Source organism: Neomonachus schauinslandi, chromosome 5, assembly GCF_002201575.2.
Source record: "Neomonachus schauinslandi chromosome 5, ASM220157v2, whole genome shotgun sequence".
In the NCBI taxonomy this organism is placed as follows: domain Eukaryota; kingdom Metazoa; phylum Chordata; class Mammalia; order Carnivora; family Phocidae; genus Neomonachus; species Neomonachus schauinslandi.
The window spans coordinates 58,505,425-58,521,730 of record NC_058407.1 but is presented as its reverse complement, the minus strand read 5'-3'; the positions used below and the strand labels follow the sequence as shown (position 1 = coordinate 58,521,730).

The following is a 16,306-nucleotide window of genomic DNA, read 5'->3' as shown; positions in this document are numbered from 1 at the left end:
TTTGTTACATATGGCCACCTAAGTCTCTGCTTGGCTAGCTTAGCAGTGAGCTAATGATCACACAGAGATTTCTTTAAGTGCCTTGACCATTGAATCTCCCCGCTTTGCTGAGGCGTCGTGTGTGTATTGCAGCCTGCCTTTGATTCTCCAGCAGTTTACAACTCCCACTTAGTCTTCATCTCTGGCTTGTATAGAGTCCCTAGGTCAGCCAGAGGTGAGAGATGTGCAGCTGTGTACCTTGCATTCTAGACCCTCAGATTTTCAAAGCCCCCTATTGACATCCCCAAATTCTCCTTTCAAGATTTTAGCCAGCCTCTTGTTTGCCCCACAAGATTGCCACATTAAGCAGCAGCAGTTTTTAAATATTGCTAACCACTGCCCTCAAGGTAGGGATTTCCTCACTGAGCAAATGAAGAGAAGCCCTAGGGCTTTCCCAGGAATCTTTCAGACAAGTCAAATAGTGACAATTCTCTGGAAACAGCTCTTTAGGGAACTCAAGCCCGTTCTATGCCTTCCAGTAGCTGCTAGGATTCTGGGTTTTGCAGTGTGGATCCAAGGCCGCTGGTTTCAAAGCTACGTGGAGCTGGGGAAAGAGGATAAGAATAGGGCAAGTTAAAACACCACAGAATTCACTGTTCTTTCAAGATTCCACCATTTTTCTTAAAAAAAAAATGCTCTTTGGGTTGTAAGCCTTTGGTGAATTTCTAGAGTTCTGAAATACTTGATTTTGACAATTTTCGTCAGTGTTCTTATTGCTTTTATGGAAAAACATGTTTTCAGAGGTCTTTATTCCACCATTCCAGAAGTGCTTCTTCCTGCTCTTAGTTTTAATCGCACTTCCTTCATAGTTCCCTGGGGTCTCAGAAAGGGGTGGGTCCTGAAGAAACAATGGAACCAAAAAAGATTTCAAGGACTTCAGGTCTGCTTTTTGCCAGATCCTAAAGTCGTAAAACCTCAGGATGAGCCCTGTTTCCCCACGACCACGGTTTTGGGGGCGTGGGGGTGCAATAGCCGTGCTGGGAGACCAGGGCCAGCGCTGACAAGGAGTGTCTCAGTAGCCGGGCAGGACTGGAGCTGCTGGGATGAGCGAGGAGTGAGTCACCAGCTTTTGTGATATTAGTAAGTTGGTCCATAAGACTAGCACTCAGGGTTTTTCCATTTTTTAGTGCCTATGTTGCGAGGAGAAACATACAGAACCATGAGTAACTTTCTACAATTGTCATAACTGACTTCACATTCTATCTACAACCTGGATGTGGCAGGCAGGGCCACTCAGAGACTGAAAAAAAGACTATTCCTCTTCATTTTCCAGGCTCTGGGTACATTAAAAAATAAAGAAATGTCAGAACAGAGTTATTAAAATATTGATATACTTTAGATATTTATTTTTAACCAACCAAAACTTTGAACACAACTAATAAACACAAAGACAATATGACCTTATTTGGCAATAAGGGAAACACTATACTTGAGGCCCTTCATGGATACAAGGCCCAGGCCCTGCAGTTTTCCTGGTTCCCCCTAGTAATAACGCTCCTCCTTTCTGGGCTACTGGGGAGTTCTTTGCTTCCCAGTGGGAGGGAGTGAGAATTCAGATAAATCAACTTCAAGTTCTCTCTTGCTAGGAGAGCCACCTACAGCTTAGTAGATCAAAGTGGTGGCTCCTCCTCACAAACCCAAGGAGGTGAGAAGTGCATCCTCTCCAATTCATGGCTGCATCTCAGCCCCTGATCATGTCCTCCTGCCTCTCTGGGCTTCCCCAGGAGAAAAAAAATCATCCCCTGTGTTCTGTTGGAGCACTACATCACTCTGTAAGAAGGAACTATTAAAGAACAGTCCAGAAGAAGACTAGAAGAGATGCCATTCCCTTGTATCATACAAGCAAAAGAGTCCTTATAGACCCTTGGGGCGCCTGGGTGGCTCAGTCGTTAAGCGTCTGCCTTCGGCTCAGGTTGTGGTCCCAGGGTCCTGGGATTGAGTCCCACATCGGGCTACCTGCTCAGCGAGAAGCCTGCTTCTCCCTCTGCCTGCCACTCCCCCTTCTTGTGTTCCCTCTCTCACTGTGTTTCTCTCTGTCAAATAGATAAATAAAATCTTAAAAAAAAAAAAGAAAGAAAGAGTCCTTATAGACCCAGATCTTCAGGAGAAAAGGATTTCTTGCAGACCCTTCCTCTCTCTCTACCCATGTTCAAACTTCAGATTTTAGCCAAATGCTAATAGAAACTTTCCTCTGTCCGTATTTTACCAGATCCAAATTATCTCTGATTTCATGAATGAAGTAGACATTGTGTGCTGTAGCCAATTTCCTCACAGTTTACCTAATAAAAAGCAAGCATACCTCATCCTAGTGAGGATTAATTTTTCTCCCAAATCAATAAAATCCACTTTTGTATTAGGAAAGCATGTATTGGGGCGCCTGGGCAGCTCAGTCGGTTAAGCGTCCAACTCTTGATTTCCACTCAGGCCATGATCTCAGGGTCGTGAGATCGAGCCCCACATCAGGCTCCGTGCTCAGGGGGAGTCTGCTTGGGATTCTCTCCCTCTCCCTCGGCCCCTCCCCCCTGCTCATGCGTTCTCTTGCTCTCTCTCTCTCCCAAATAAATAAATACATAAAATCTTTTTTTTTAAGGCATATATTGCCCTGATATTAAAATCTTGACCCTATTCCTTCAAAATGATAACCCTAACGGGACTGGGCTAAGGAACACTTGCCTTCTTCCCAAGCCTGCAGTATCTCTACTTGGTCACTCAGCCCTCCCAGGCCAGGTGCAAGGTCCAAATTCTGATCCACAACTCTCTTCTCTGACAGAAGGAAAGGGCAGGTGTCAAGACTTCACACATAGCACGGTGTGCATTCTAACACATATCTGATGGCTTCCATGATTTTTGCTGTGAAATACCAAAACATCACATTTGAACATAAGAGGGTACACGCAGGAGTCACACAACAGATATATACAACAAAAAGAGCACACTTGGGTGCTGGGGGGCCCCAGCAACTCTGCCACCCACCACCTGCTCGCTGTGAGCTGTCCTTATGGCCAGAGACCGAAGATGAAAGCCTGCCAGCCGCGGGATAAAGCAGGACATTTTCGCACAGCCACCCCTTCAAAAGGTCAATTATTGCTTCGGGTTAACAAGAATGTTGTTTACACTCAACATTCTGACCCTTACTCCAAGCCTGCACCTCGCCCCATTCCTGAAGCTGAGCGCCCAGCCCCAGTCCCTGCCCCAACCCCAGGAATGGGCTCATCTGATCCTCTGGCCCTGACCATTGCTCACTGACCAGGCCCCGATTGTCTCACCCATCAGTTCCATCCAGGTCCTCCTGCCTCCCTGCCTAACCCTGGCCAGACTCCGTTTGGTCCTGTTTATCCAAGCCCAGTCGCCCGCCCCCGACACTCCTGTTGGCCCCACCTCTGAGGGGCTTAGCCTCTAGGCCTGACTATGTGAGCACAGCTGCTAGAGTCCTTGCCACCATTCCTCCCTGAGGTCAAGCCCTGGAATGTCCAGCCAAGCCCTACACCCCACTGCTTCCCGGAGGAGCGAGAGCAACTACGATCTGAGCTCACAGGCTTGAAACAGTGCTTCTCAAACTTGAATACACATAGGAATGACCTGGGTGATGCGGGGGAGCTAGGTTCTTGTCTGACGGAACCGAAGAATGAATCTCGCTGACAAGGGAGAGTGAGTAAAGCTATAAAGTTTATTAAGTGAATACACAGAAAAACCTCTCCAGAGTGAGAGGGGCCCGGACAGCGTTGCCAAGGAGGGTCTTTAGGGTTGGTCTTTTATAGAAAGCCAACTAGGGGACTTAAATCCTTTTAACATCTCTATTGATATCACCATTGAGCAAGGACTAGTGATAACACCTTCAATGGCTTGCTTCCTTTTTAGGGTCTGCTTATTCTTTGTTGGTCACAGGTGATTATAATAAAAAAGACACCCATCCCCCCATGCCTAGGGCAGGGGGGTCCGGTTTGTTCCCTTATCTCTGGTTTTCCCACACCTCCACATTTTGGGGATTCTGTGAGCCTGGTCACATAGTCCCCTATCTATCTCTCCCTACCTAGCCCCACCTGTCTCTTACTCATGGGGACCTTGTTAAAATGCAAATTTAGATTCAGCAGGTCTGGGGTGGGGCCCAAGACTGCAATTCTAACAAATACTCAGGTGAAGCCAATATTGTTGGTCCAGGGACTACACTGAGTAGCAAGTTTCTAAATATTAATTATTGCCATTTTGCAAAATAAAAAAATACATATTTCACAGTAACAACAGTCCTAATGTCACCAAGGGAAGAGGAGAAATTGTCCCCTCGCAGTTTGCTCCAGCCCACAGAATTTGGAGTCTGTCCCATGCATATTTTGCACTAACCACATGCAATACTGCTTTGAATTTCACATAAAAGTTTCCTATATATTTGATGAGCACCGGGTGATGTATGGAAGTGTTGAATCATTACATTGTACACCTGAAACTAATATTATACTATATGTTAACGACCTGAAATTTAAATAAAAACTTGTTTAAAGAGTTTCCTATATGTGTGTTTTGTTCACTACTTATACGTATGGTTCCTTTAGAGCATTCATTCATTCTGCAAACAGTATTGATTATTACTGTGTTGGGGCTAGAGAAACATATAAGACGTAGTCCCTGTGCCCCATAAGCCAGTGGGCTTTTAAAGGGGACAGACACGTAAATAGATATTTTTGGCACAATATGGTAAGTACAACAATAGTATCTGTATACCGTGTGAGGGAAAAGAGGCCCAGGATAGTATCAGAATTAGGGAGTCAGCAGGAAAGCCATTCTGGGCAAAGGAGAGCCTGAACGAATCTAACAAAGAGAAGGAGTAAGCCAAGTGAGGTGTAGGGGACCCGCCTGGCAGAGGCTCCAGTATGAAAGAGCTGGGTAGCAGGGGAAGTGCACACACTTGGGGTTGTCGAAGCACATTAGCAAAGGAGAAGGCCTCAGAAAAGAGGCTGAGATGTCAACAAGGGGCTGATCACAGAAGGCCTTTCTGCCGTAGTAAGCAGCTTGGACTTTATCCTCTGGACGACAATGAGGAAACAATTCAGATTTTTAAATAAGGGCATGGCATGGGGATGTTTGTTTTAGGTAAATCATGTTTGAGGGCTGCATGGAGAATGGATTTGAAGGTGACAAAACTAGGCAGCTGTTTTCATGGTCCAGAAACCAGATAATATGGGTCTGAATTTACCGCACTGGCGGTTGGGATAAGACAGAGGAGACAGATTCAAGAAGGTATTTGGAAGTACAGGGCAAGATTTAGTGATGAATTGAATGGGGGGGGGGGGAGAGAACAGGAGGGGGAAGAATGGCTCTCAGGTGCTTGGCTTGGGGGAATTACAATGTATCCAACCAAATCAGAAAGGACAGGAAGAGCGGCTGGTTTGGAGTTCCAGACCAGAACCCACCTCTATGCTAATGGGTCTCCAATCTTTATCTCTAGCCTAAAACGCTAGAGAATTCCCGATTCACATATTGAACTGCTCAGTGGACATTTCACCTCCAAATCAGCATGCCAAAACCAAATTCACCATCTTAAAAAAAAAAAAAAGTCCTTATTCTGGTATATTGCCTCCAGTGACTAGAATCAGAAGTCTGAGTAAACTGCTAAGAATTATAAATGTTTACAGGGCACCTGGGTGGTGCAGTCAGTTAAGCATCTGACTGTTGGTTTCACTTTTGGTTTCAGCTCAGGCCCTATCTCAGGGTCCTGAGATTGAGCCTAGCACGGGGCTACGCCCTCAGCGTGGAGTCTGAGACTCTCCCTGCCCCTCCCCACCAAAAATAAATAAATAAATCTTTGGGGCACCTGGGTGGAGCAGTCAGTTAAGTATCTGACTTCAGCTCAGGTCGTGATCTCGGGGTCCTGGGATCGAGCCCCACATGGGGCTCTCAACTCGGTGGAGAGTCTGCTTGTCCCTCTCCCTCTGCCCCTCCCCCCACTCATGCTCTCTCTGTCTCTCTCAAATAAATAAATAAATCTTTTTAAAAAATAAATATATAGATAAATGGTGGTTGCCACGGGCTCATGAGAAGTTATTGTTTAACAGGCATGGAGATTCAGTTGGGAAGATCAAAAAGTTCTGGGGATGAGGCGCCTGGGTGGCTCAGTCAGTTAAGCATCTGCCTTCAGCTCAGGTCATGGTCCTGGGGTCCTGGGATGGAGCCCCACATCAGGCTCCTTGCTTAGCAGGGAGCCTGCTTCTCCCTCTCCCTCTGCCTGCCACTCCCCCTGCTTGTGCTCTCTCTCTCTCTCTCTGTGTCAAATAAGTGGGTAAAATCGTAAAAGAAAAAAAAAAAACAAGTTCTGGGGATGGAAGGTGGCAATGATTGCACAGTAACGCGAATGGGAATGAAATTAATGCCGCTAACTATGCACTTAAAATTGATTTAAATGGTAATGTTTATATTATGCATATTTTACCAAAATTTTGTAAATGAAAAATAAAATGCTACTTCTTACCACCTCCTACATAAATCTCCTCTCTGTCCCCACTATTGTTCCATTTTTCATTATCCCTTCACTGGACCATTGTAAATCATCTCTCTCTTTTTTTTCTCTCTCTTTTTTAAAATTTTTATTTATTTCTTTAATTCCAGTATAATTAACATACAGTGTTATATATATATATTTTTTAAGATCTTATTTATTTTTTGACAGAGAGAGACACAGAGAGAGAGGGAACACAAGCAGGAGAAGTGGGAGAGGGAGAAGCAGGCTTCCCGTGGAGCAAGGAGCCCGATGTGGGACTCGATCCCAGGACCCTGGGATCATGACCTGAGCCGAAGGCAGACGCTTAACGACTGAGCCACCCAGGCACCCCATACAGTGTTATATTAGTTTCAGGTGTATAACATAGTGATTCAACAATTCTATACATTACTCCATGCTTATCACAATAAGAGTACTCTTAATCCCCTTTATCTATTTCACCCCTCCCCTCATCCCCTCCCCGACCCCCACAACCATCAGCCTATTCTCTGTATTTAAGAGTCTGATTTTTTGTTTGCCTCTTTTTTTCTTTGTTCATCTGTCTTGTTTCTTAAATTCCCCATATGAGTGAAATCATGTGGTATTTGTCTTTCTCTGACTTATTTCACTTATACCCTCTAGGTCCATCCACGTTGTTGCAAATGGCAAGATCCCATTCTTTTAAATGCTGAGTAATATTCCATTGTATATATATATATTACAGCCTCTTTATCGACTCATCTATCTTTGGAAACTTGGGTTGCTTCTATATCTTGGCTATTGTAAATAATGCTACAATAAACATAGGGGCATATACGCCTTTTGAATTAGAGGTTTTTTTTTTCTTTGGGTAAATACCCAGTAGTAGAATTACTGGATCATATGGTAGTTCTATTTTTAATTTTTTGAGGAACTTCCATACTGTTTTCCACAGTGACTGCATCAGTTTGCATTCCCACCAACAGTGGACAAAGGTTCCTTTTTCTCCACATCCTCACCAACGTTTTTTTTTTCCTTAGGCTTTTTATTTTAGCCATTGTGACAGGTGTGAGATAATATCTCATTGTGGTTTTGATATGCATTTCCCTGATGATGAGTGATGTTGAGCATTTTTCATGTGTCTTTTGGCCATCTGGATGTCTTCTTTGGGAAAATGTCTATTCATATCTTCTGCCTTTTTAATGGGATTATTTGGGGTTTTTTGCATTGAGTTGTATAAGTTCCTTATGTATTTTGGATATTAACCCCTTATCGGATATATCACTTGCAAATATCTTCTCCCATTCAGTGGGTTGTCTTTTTGTTCTGTTATGGTTTCCTTTGCTGTGAAAAAGCTTTATATTTTGGTGTCGCCCTAATAGTTTAAGTTTGCTTTTGCTTCCCTTGCCAAAGGAGATATATCTAGAAAAATATGTTTTTACGGCTGATGTCATGCAAATCATCTCTCAGCTGGTCTCCCAGTCTTTTTTCTGTAAATCCAGTCATCAGAGAGATGCTTCCAACTAGCCATCAGACCATATGACTCCTTCCCATTTCCTATAGGATAAGATCCAAACTCCTTAGGTTGGCATATAAGATCCTCAATGATACAGACATTTCTCAATGAAATGGACCCTTTCTCAGTGATATAGACCTTTTATTCATCCATCCAATAAATACGTGTTGAGTGATCTCTGAGACTGACACTAGAAATGGCCCTGAGTATATATGGCAATGAAGAGGGAAATACGCTTTCTGACAATGTAGAGTTAATTCAGTAGAGGAAACCCCAGACTTTAAATTATTGACAAAATTTTTCAATTATAAATTGTGATAAAAACTATTGGTTTTATTGATCACACATGTTTTTGATGCTGGCTGGGTCCAAGGACCAGAGGGAGGAGGGGGTCACGCAGGACCAGCCAAGAGGGTCTTTGGCTTTGCGCAGGATGCAAATCAAATACAAGCTGAGAGGAAGTGAGAGTAGTTTATTGAAGACAGAGAGAGAGTGTAGATACACCCAGAGAGTCTGGGAGACTGGGAAAGGAAAGGAGAGTGAGTCTCATCTTTGCTTGGGGTCCTGGGTTCTTGTTGAGGATTGTGGTCCTGATGTGTCTTCTCAGGCCTCCAGGAACAAAGACAGGTGTATAGATGTCCTCCATGAGTCACTTACGCCCTGCAGCCCGGGATCTTGGCGAGTCGGTGGTCTTGGAAAATGTTTCTGACAACCTCACCCAGTCCCTTCTTAGATGTTATCTATTGTGCTGGAAGAGTCAAAAGACATCATTAACTCCTTGACCTTTACAAGGAGAACATACCTTATCTGTTCTATAAGGCCTGTGTAAGGGAGGGGTGTAGGTCCTAACAAGAATAGAAGCGGGAAAGGGAACAAAAAAGCAGCTTTTCATGGGGTCCCTTTAGTTTATATCTGTCTCATTTTCAGTGTCTACTACTTGCCAGGCACCATACTAGGTGCTGGATATGTGATGATACGGAAAAAAGACATAATCCTTGCTCTTATGAAACTTATTGACAGAAACTAATTAGATAATAACAGCAGTACAATACAAACAGTAATTACAACCTGAGCTAAGAGTTCTTGACCTAGATGGGGGAAAGGAAGGGATGCTTGCACCCTAAGACCTGAAAGGTAAGTAAAAGTTAAGTAGGCAGGAGGGAGGAGGGGACTGCTGCAGAGAAAGAGAGCATAGGAGGCAAAGGAAATGACAAGCTCAAAGGCACTGAAGCAAAAAGAAGAGAGTGTGAGGAAGTGAAAGATTGTACAGCTCAAGCTTGGTGAGTGTGGGAGAATGGGGTGACGTGGGCAGAGGCTAGATCTGCAAGGCTTTGGGCCACCATAAGGATTTTGGATTTTATGCTAATGGTGATGGGAATTCACTAAAGGATTTTAAGTAGGGGCTGGCAGTGGGGAGAGCAGTTATGAGGCTATCATAATGGGCCAGACAGACGAGAGTTGTGCCTTGCTCTGTGCAGTGGAGAGGCTAGAAGTGCATAAAATAAAGATAAATCAGGAAGTAGAGCTTGGATATGGGAGTAAGGGAAAAAGAAACTCAAAAAATGAGTCCTAGGAATTATGTTAGACTTTTTCAGGTATGATAATATTCTGGTTATATTTTTTGTTACGTATCTTTAAAGATATATATTAAAATACTTACAGATGAAATGACATGTCTAGGGTTTACTTCAAAACAAGATCTCAGGGTCGTGGGATTGAGTTCCGTGTGGGGGGCTCCATGCTCAGCAGCGAGTCTGCTTCTCTCCCTCTGCCCCTCCCTTCACTCGCGCGCTCTCTCTCTCTAAAACAAATAAATAAATCCTAAAAAAAAAATAAAGAATCAAATAAAAAAATAATTATAAACAGTAAGAACATTTAATAAGATGACTAGGTACAAAACTAATACACAGAAACAAAAATGATGAGCTATATATACAAATGGAAACCAGTTAGAAGATAGAAGTGAAGAAGAGACTTCCTCTTATATTAGTCAAAAAAAAGTAATATAACTAGAAAGAAGCTTAAGAAATGTTCAGTATCTACATAACGATATCTTTGAAATACTACTGACGGGACAAAAGAAGATATGAACAATTGGGGACACATAACATACTTTTGGACAAAAAGGTATGTCAGTTCTCCCTAAAATATATTTCACATAATCCAAATAAATACCCAGAGCAAACGTCATACTCCATGGTGATAGACTAAAAACGTTTCCTCTGAGATATATAAGAAAAGGATGCCTGTTTTCACTACTTCTGTTCAACACAGTTGAAATTCTAGCCAAAGCAACGCAAGAAAAAGAAATAAAAGTCATCCAAATTGGAAAGGAAGAAGTAAAATTATCTTAAATGTAACTACATTACTTATTTAACATGGGGATTTTTGTCTCAACCCCAAAACCCACATCATTCTTTTTTTTTAATTAACATACAATGTATTATTTGTTTCAAGGGTACAGGTCTGTGATTCATCAGTCTTACAGCCCACATCATTCCTAATGGGTGCTATGGAAAACAGTATGTTGGTTCCTCAAAAAATCAAACATAGAATTACGATATAATCCAGCATTTCCACTTCTGGGAATTTACCCAAAAGAATTGAAAGCAGGGTTTCAAAGAGATATTTGTACACCTACGTTGAGGGGAGGGGGGTTAAGATTGATTTATTTATTTTAGAGAGAATGAGCAAGAGCATGAGCAGGAGGGGCAGAGAGAATCTGAAGCAGATTCTGAGGTGGGGTTTGATCCCACGACCCTGAGACCAGGGCCTGAGCCGAAACGAAGAGTCCAACACTTAACCACTGGGCCACCAGGCACTCCTGTATACCCACGTTTTCACAGTAACTAAATCGCGAAAGCAACCCAAGTGTCCATTGATAGATGAATGGATAAGCAAAATGTGGTATATACATATAACAAAATATTATTCAGCCTTAAAAGGGAAGAAATTCTTCAATATGCTACAACGTGAATAACCTTCAGGACATTAGATTAAGTGAAATAAGTCAGTCACAAAAAGACAAATACTGTATGATTCCGTTTATAGGAGGTACTTAGAGCAGTCAAAATCATAAAGACAAAGTACATTGGTGGTTTCCAGGGACTGGGGGGAGGGGAGAATGGGGAGTCATTGTTTAATGGGATCGAGCCTGCTTCTCCCTCTGCCTACTGCCCCCCGGCTTGTGTGCTCACTCGCTCGCTCGCTCGCTCTCTCAAATAAATAAAATCTTTAAAAAAAAAAAAAGAAAGAAAGAAGCCAGACAAAAAGTACATACTATAGGATTCCATTTATATAAAATTCTTGAGAATGCAAACTAACCTATAGTGACAGAGCAGACCAGTGGTTACCTGAGGATGGGGATGAAAGAGGGAATGATGGATTGCAAAGAGACGTGAGGAAACTCTCACAGTTGGTACACATGTTCACTGTGTTGAATGTGGTAATGGTTTCACAGATGTATTCATATGTCAAAACCCATCAAGCATACACAACTATGTATGCTTTCTTACGCATAATTATACATCATTAAAACTGTACAAAGAGGGTATTAGGCTACAGCCCATTGAATAAAACAGGAAATCTGTGAGTCAATAATAATATGAATGAGTGAGTAGAGATGATAGGTAGATAGATAACTAGATGATGATGATAGATGACAGGTAGATAGATAGATAGATAGATAGATAGATAGATAGATAAAAGATGCCTAACACCAAATGTTACTAGTGGAAGTGTAAATTGGAATAACCACTTTGGAAGACTCTTGGGCAGTATCTGCTAAACCCAATAAAGCAAGGTATTCGAGAGTGTGTACAATGTACTACCATTTGTGTAAAGAAAGAGGAATATGTAGACACACGTGTGTGTATGCACCTAAATGTGGGGTGGGTGTGTCATCTGCTACTTCGCAGATCATCTCCATCTCCAGAAAGATTCCAAGAAATTGCTATTGTGATGTTTGGTGCCTCCGGAGAGGGGATCTGAGTCATTGACAGACTAAAGTGGAAGAGAGAATTTTCTCTCTAGTCTCTTTGTACCTCTTAAATTTTGTGCCATGTGAATGTATTACCTCTTCCAGAAAAGAGTTTAATGATTCTTTTAAAAGCAAAGAGACCCTCCCCCCTCTCATGTGCTCTCTCTCTCATTCTCTCTCTCTCAAATAAATAAATAAATAAATAATCTTTAAAAAAAAAAAAAAAGCAAAGAGAAACCTCCACGGAGCGACTTCTCTCTGACCTCACCTCCCACCACTTCTGCAGTTCACCCATTCTCCACTAAACTGAGCTGCTCACCCATTCCAGAAAGGGGCAGGCGGCGTCTGTCCATACACCTGCTTTTTCCTCTGCCGGGAACACCCTCCCTTTCCTATCCCCGCTCCGAGGAGCCTCTGTTGTCCCGCAGTTGGCTCGGCTTCCCCTGACTCTTCACTACAGCAGAAAAGCCACTCCGCGCCCACACTGTGTTCTCATCGGGCTTGGATCATTACCACCTCCTCCGTGAGCTCGCACCCCTGCTGTGGGGAGAATTGCTGCCTCCCTTACAGTCACAACAGAAGCAAAGCCCAGAGAAGAATGTGTCTGACTGTGGGGGCACAGAACCTCTCACCTGACCAGCAGCATGGGGGCTGCCCCTGGCTCGGGCAGCTCTGTGCGGGGAAAAGACACTTTCCTGAAATAGCTCATCCCTGCCTGACTCAGGAGTTGTCCCCACACCTCTTCTCTTAAGGCCCCCGCCTGCCGGAGCAGATCCACTGGTGGATTTGACTGGACGGCAGAGGCAGTGGGCTTTGACAGAGCACCCCTCTCAACCCGGGACTTTGTTTAAACTCAGTCCTCTCCCAGAGGCCATCAGTGGCCCTGGGAAATGCTACTCATGAGATTTTAGACTATTGTAATTTCCCTCTTGTATAATGCCAAGCTGTTGATTTTCTTTTCTCTATACAAAATTTCCTTTGGCCACTATGCAGTTGGTGGGCAGCCTGTGGAACTATCTGTGGGGAGCTCCCCCCAAGCTTCTGAGGGAGGCTTCAGCCAAAAGAGAAGCCACCGCATAATAATTTGGAGACTTTCTGCTAAGATGCCTGTCACCCCGAAGTCTGGGTTCTGAGACCGCCCTGCCTCCATGGTAGCACGGGACCGAAGCTTCGGGAGTACGGTCCTGGGCTGTGAGGACAGCTAGGGTAACCTGCTTCCTGTCTTCCCCCACTCTCCTTAGATCACACGACTGTAGGAGCAGGGGGAGACCTTAGCAACTATGGAAGGCCCCTCCAATCTCTCTTCATCTCCCCATTTTACAGTTGAGAAACTGGAGCCCAGAAAGGAAAAAGACTTGCCCAAAGAAACCCAGCAAGTTACAATGGCAGAACTAACTCTGGGACCTGGGCTTCTCCACGCTGCCTTTTTCTCCCTTCTTTTTTTCTATTGCTGGGGCACTGTGGTCTTGAACCGGTCAGTTGAAAAAATGCCTTTCTTTTGACCTGCAATCTTCCTCCTTCTCCTGACCAATCCGGCCTTCCCCTGAATCCTCTGTGCTGGGCTTCAATCTGGGGCAAAGGCATGTTACAGTTTACAGAGCCCTGGGGATGTGCCAGGGGAACCCAACCAGATTTTCCAGCTTGCACAACCTGAACAGATCCTGGGGACAGAATGAGGCCAGCACATGCCCATGAGTCAGCTCTGTCCCAGCATTGGGCCCCCATAAAGCTGTGATCTGAGACCTGTCCCCGTCTGCCCTTCCCACTCCTCTCTGAAATGATCACACCCCCACCCTCAACTGGCAGGCCCCAGAACCCAGGACACCAGCACCACTCAGGACACCGGCTCCCCCCACATAAAACTATGGGGCCATAGTCCCCGCGTCCTCTGCAAACATTCCATGTACCCTCCACACCCTGGCAAAGAGAAAGTGGACAAGTAGGACACAGGGAACGAAGTCCCATCGCAGGGGGCGGAGAGACTCCTGTCTCCGGCGCTGGAGAGAGCGAGAAGGCCAGCGTCCCAACGAAGCGCCCCTCCGAGCCAGCGTGTCATGGATGCCCTGGTGCGCCTCCTGCAGCTGCTGGTGCTGCTCCTCACGCTGCCCCTGCACCTGATGGCTCTGCTGGGCTGCTGGCAGCCCCTGTGCCAAATCGGCTTGCCCTACCTGATGGCTGTGCTGACTGCCAAGTGCAACCGCAAGATGGGGAGTAAGAAACAGGAGCTCTTTGGCCAGATAAAGGGGCTTACGGGAGCCTCCGGGAAGGTGGCCTTGCTGGAGCTGGGCTGCGGCACTGGTGCCAACTTCCAGTTCTACCCAGCAGGCTGCAGGATCACCTGCCTGGACCCAAACCCCCACTTTGAGAAGTTCCTGACAAAGAGCATGGCTGAGAACAAGCATCTCCAATATGAACAGTTTGTGGTGGCTTCCGGAGAGGACATGAAAGGACTGGCAGATGGCTGCATGGATGTGGTGGTCAGCACCCTGGTGCTGTGCTCCGTGCAGAGTCCGAGGAGGGTCCTGCAGGAGGTCCAGAGAGTGCTGAGGCCGGTGAGCCGCGCGGGGGGGGGGGGGGGGGGGGGGGGGGGGGGGGGGGGGGGACGGGCGTGGGGCAGGCAGACGCAGCATTGGCTGCTCCAGGATAGGGCCTCGGTGTGCTAGCGCGTTGGACACCCATCCACCCCCACCTGCTGGTGAACAGTGAACATGACCGGGGCCTCGATGGGGCAGAATAGGGTGCTACGGAAGCCCACGGGAGAGCCCCCTAACGCAGCGGTTGGGGGGTGAGGGGGGAGAGACACCTAAGGAAGTGATGTTTACACTGAGATCTGAGGGACCGAGAAAGATGTGGAGGAGTGGGGAAAATAAAAAAGGGTTCTAGATAGAGATATTAGAGGACATAGAATCTGTAAGATTTTGACCTGGGTGTGGAAAGGAGTTTAGGATGGTTTCCGAGTTTCTGGTATCAGTGACTGGTGGAGGGGAAGAGGGAGGGTAGAGGGAAGTGTCAGTTGCTGAAATGAGAGGAACGCATTTGGGACTTGTTGGGTCTGAGGTGCCACTGAGACAGGCAGACAGAAAAGCCATAGAGGCTGTGGGAAGTCAGAGAAAGATGTGGCCTGCACATAGAGATGTGGAAGTCACCAGCTTGTAGCTGGTAAATTCAGAGCACAGGGGTGCGTGAGATCACCTAGAGAGGGTTCAGCAAGGAGAAAAGGGCTGAAGGAATGGCAGCATTAGTCACGAGTCAGGTGCAAGGTTTCCCTGGGATGTCGGCCACAGGATAAGGTTGGATGTATGTGTCTGAGTCTCAGAAGACAGCGTCTCTGTACACGGTGAGATCTCTGCTCCTGTCTCTCCAGCTCCCCAACAGTCTGCCCTCGGCTAAGCTGTCCCTCTGGCCATTCTTTGGCTGGCTGTCCCCCTGGCCATCATTTAAAGATCGCTCACCAGTCACCCCCACTTCTTCAGATGCGCTTTTGACAGGGAGGGTAGGAGCCAGGGGCTACGGAGAAAGTCAGGAGCAGAATGATGTGCTTCATGAACCTGCTGACCAGCAACCCCCGCTTCACCAAGAGGTTTGACCAGGCGTGGTCAGCGGGGTGGAGGTGAGGGCAGAGGATGTTGTAGAACGGAGCAAAGAAGGGGCGCTAACTCTCTCTTCTCTCCCAGGGAGGAGTGTTCTTTTTCTGGGAGCATGTGGCTGAGCCACGTGGAAGCTGGGCCTTCCTGTGGCAGCAAGTTTTAGAGCCCACCTGGAGACACATTGGGGACGGCTGCTGCCTCACCAGAGAGACCTGGAAGGACCTCGAGAGTGCCCAGTTCTCTCAACTCCAAATGGAACAACATCCCCCTCCCTTCAAGTGGTTGCCTATCGGGCCCCACATCATGGGAAAGGCTGTGAAATAACCCTTCCCGAGTCCTGCCTCCAGCCAGAGCAATCCCGCCTACCGCCTAACCTGTCTTCTACTGAGGGGGATCTAGGCAGAGAAGCCATTCCCCCCACCGCCCCTTTCCTCCCTCCCCCATCTCTGCCCCCGCGTCTAACTTCAATCCTTCCTGCCAAAGTGAGAAGGCTCTATTCCGAACCTGACCACAGGGAGGAAAGCGATGTCCTGCCATGTCCTTGACTGCAAATCCCTAGACTGGGTCTCCCAATTTTTGCCCACCCACTGCCAGGGCAGTTCCCTTGTTCCCATTAGTAAAGGTCCCCCTCCTCTTCATCTGAGACCACACCCATGTGCCCAGCCCTCCCTCCCACTACCACCTTTGTCCTGAGCTGTGGGGGTTACAGAAGGAAGCAGTCCTCTCCTGGAGACCCT

General features: G+C 46.0%; 1 protein-coding gene across 1 annotated transcript; it reads left to right on the top strand.

Moving 5' to 3' along the window:
- The first annotated feature begins 13,990 nt into the window (after window positions 1-13,990).
- Window positions 13,991-16,300, top strand: METTL7B (methyltransferase like 7B). Its single transcript, XM_021687159.1, has 2 exons — window positions 13,991-14,534; window positions 15,657-16,300. The coding sequence occupies exons 1-2, from the start codon at window positions 14,037-14,039 to the stop codon at window positions 15,891-15,893; spliced, it is 735 nt and encodes a 244-aa protein (XP_021542834.1). The 5' UTR covers window positions 13,991-14,036; the 3' UTR covers window positions 15,894-16,300.
- The last annotated feature ends 6 nt before the right edge of the window (window positions 16,301-16,306 follow it).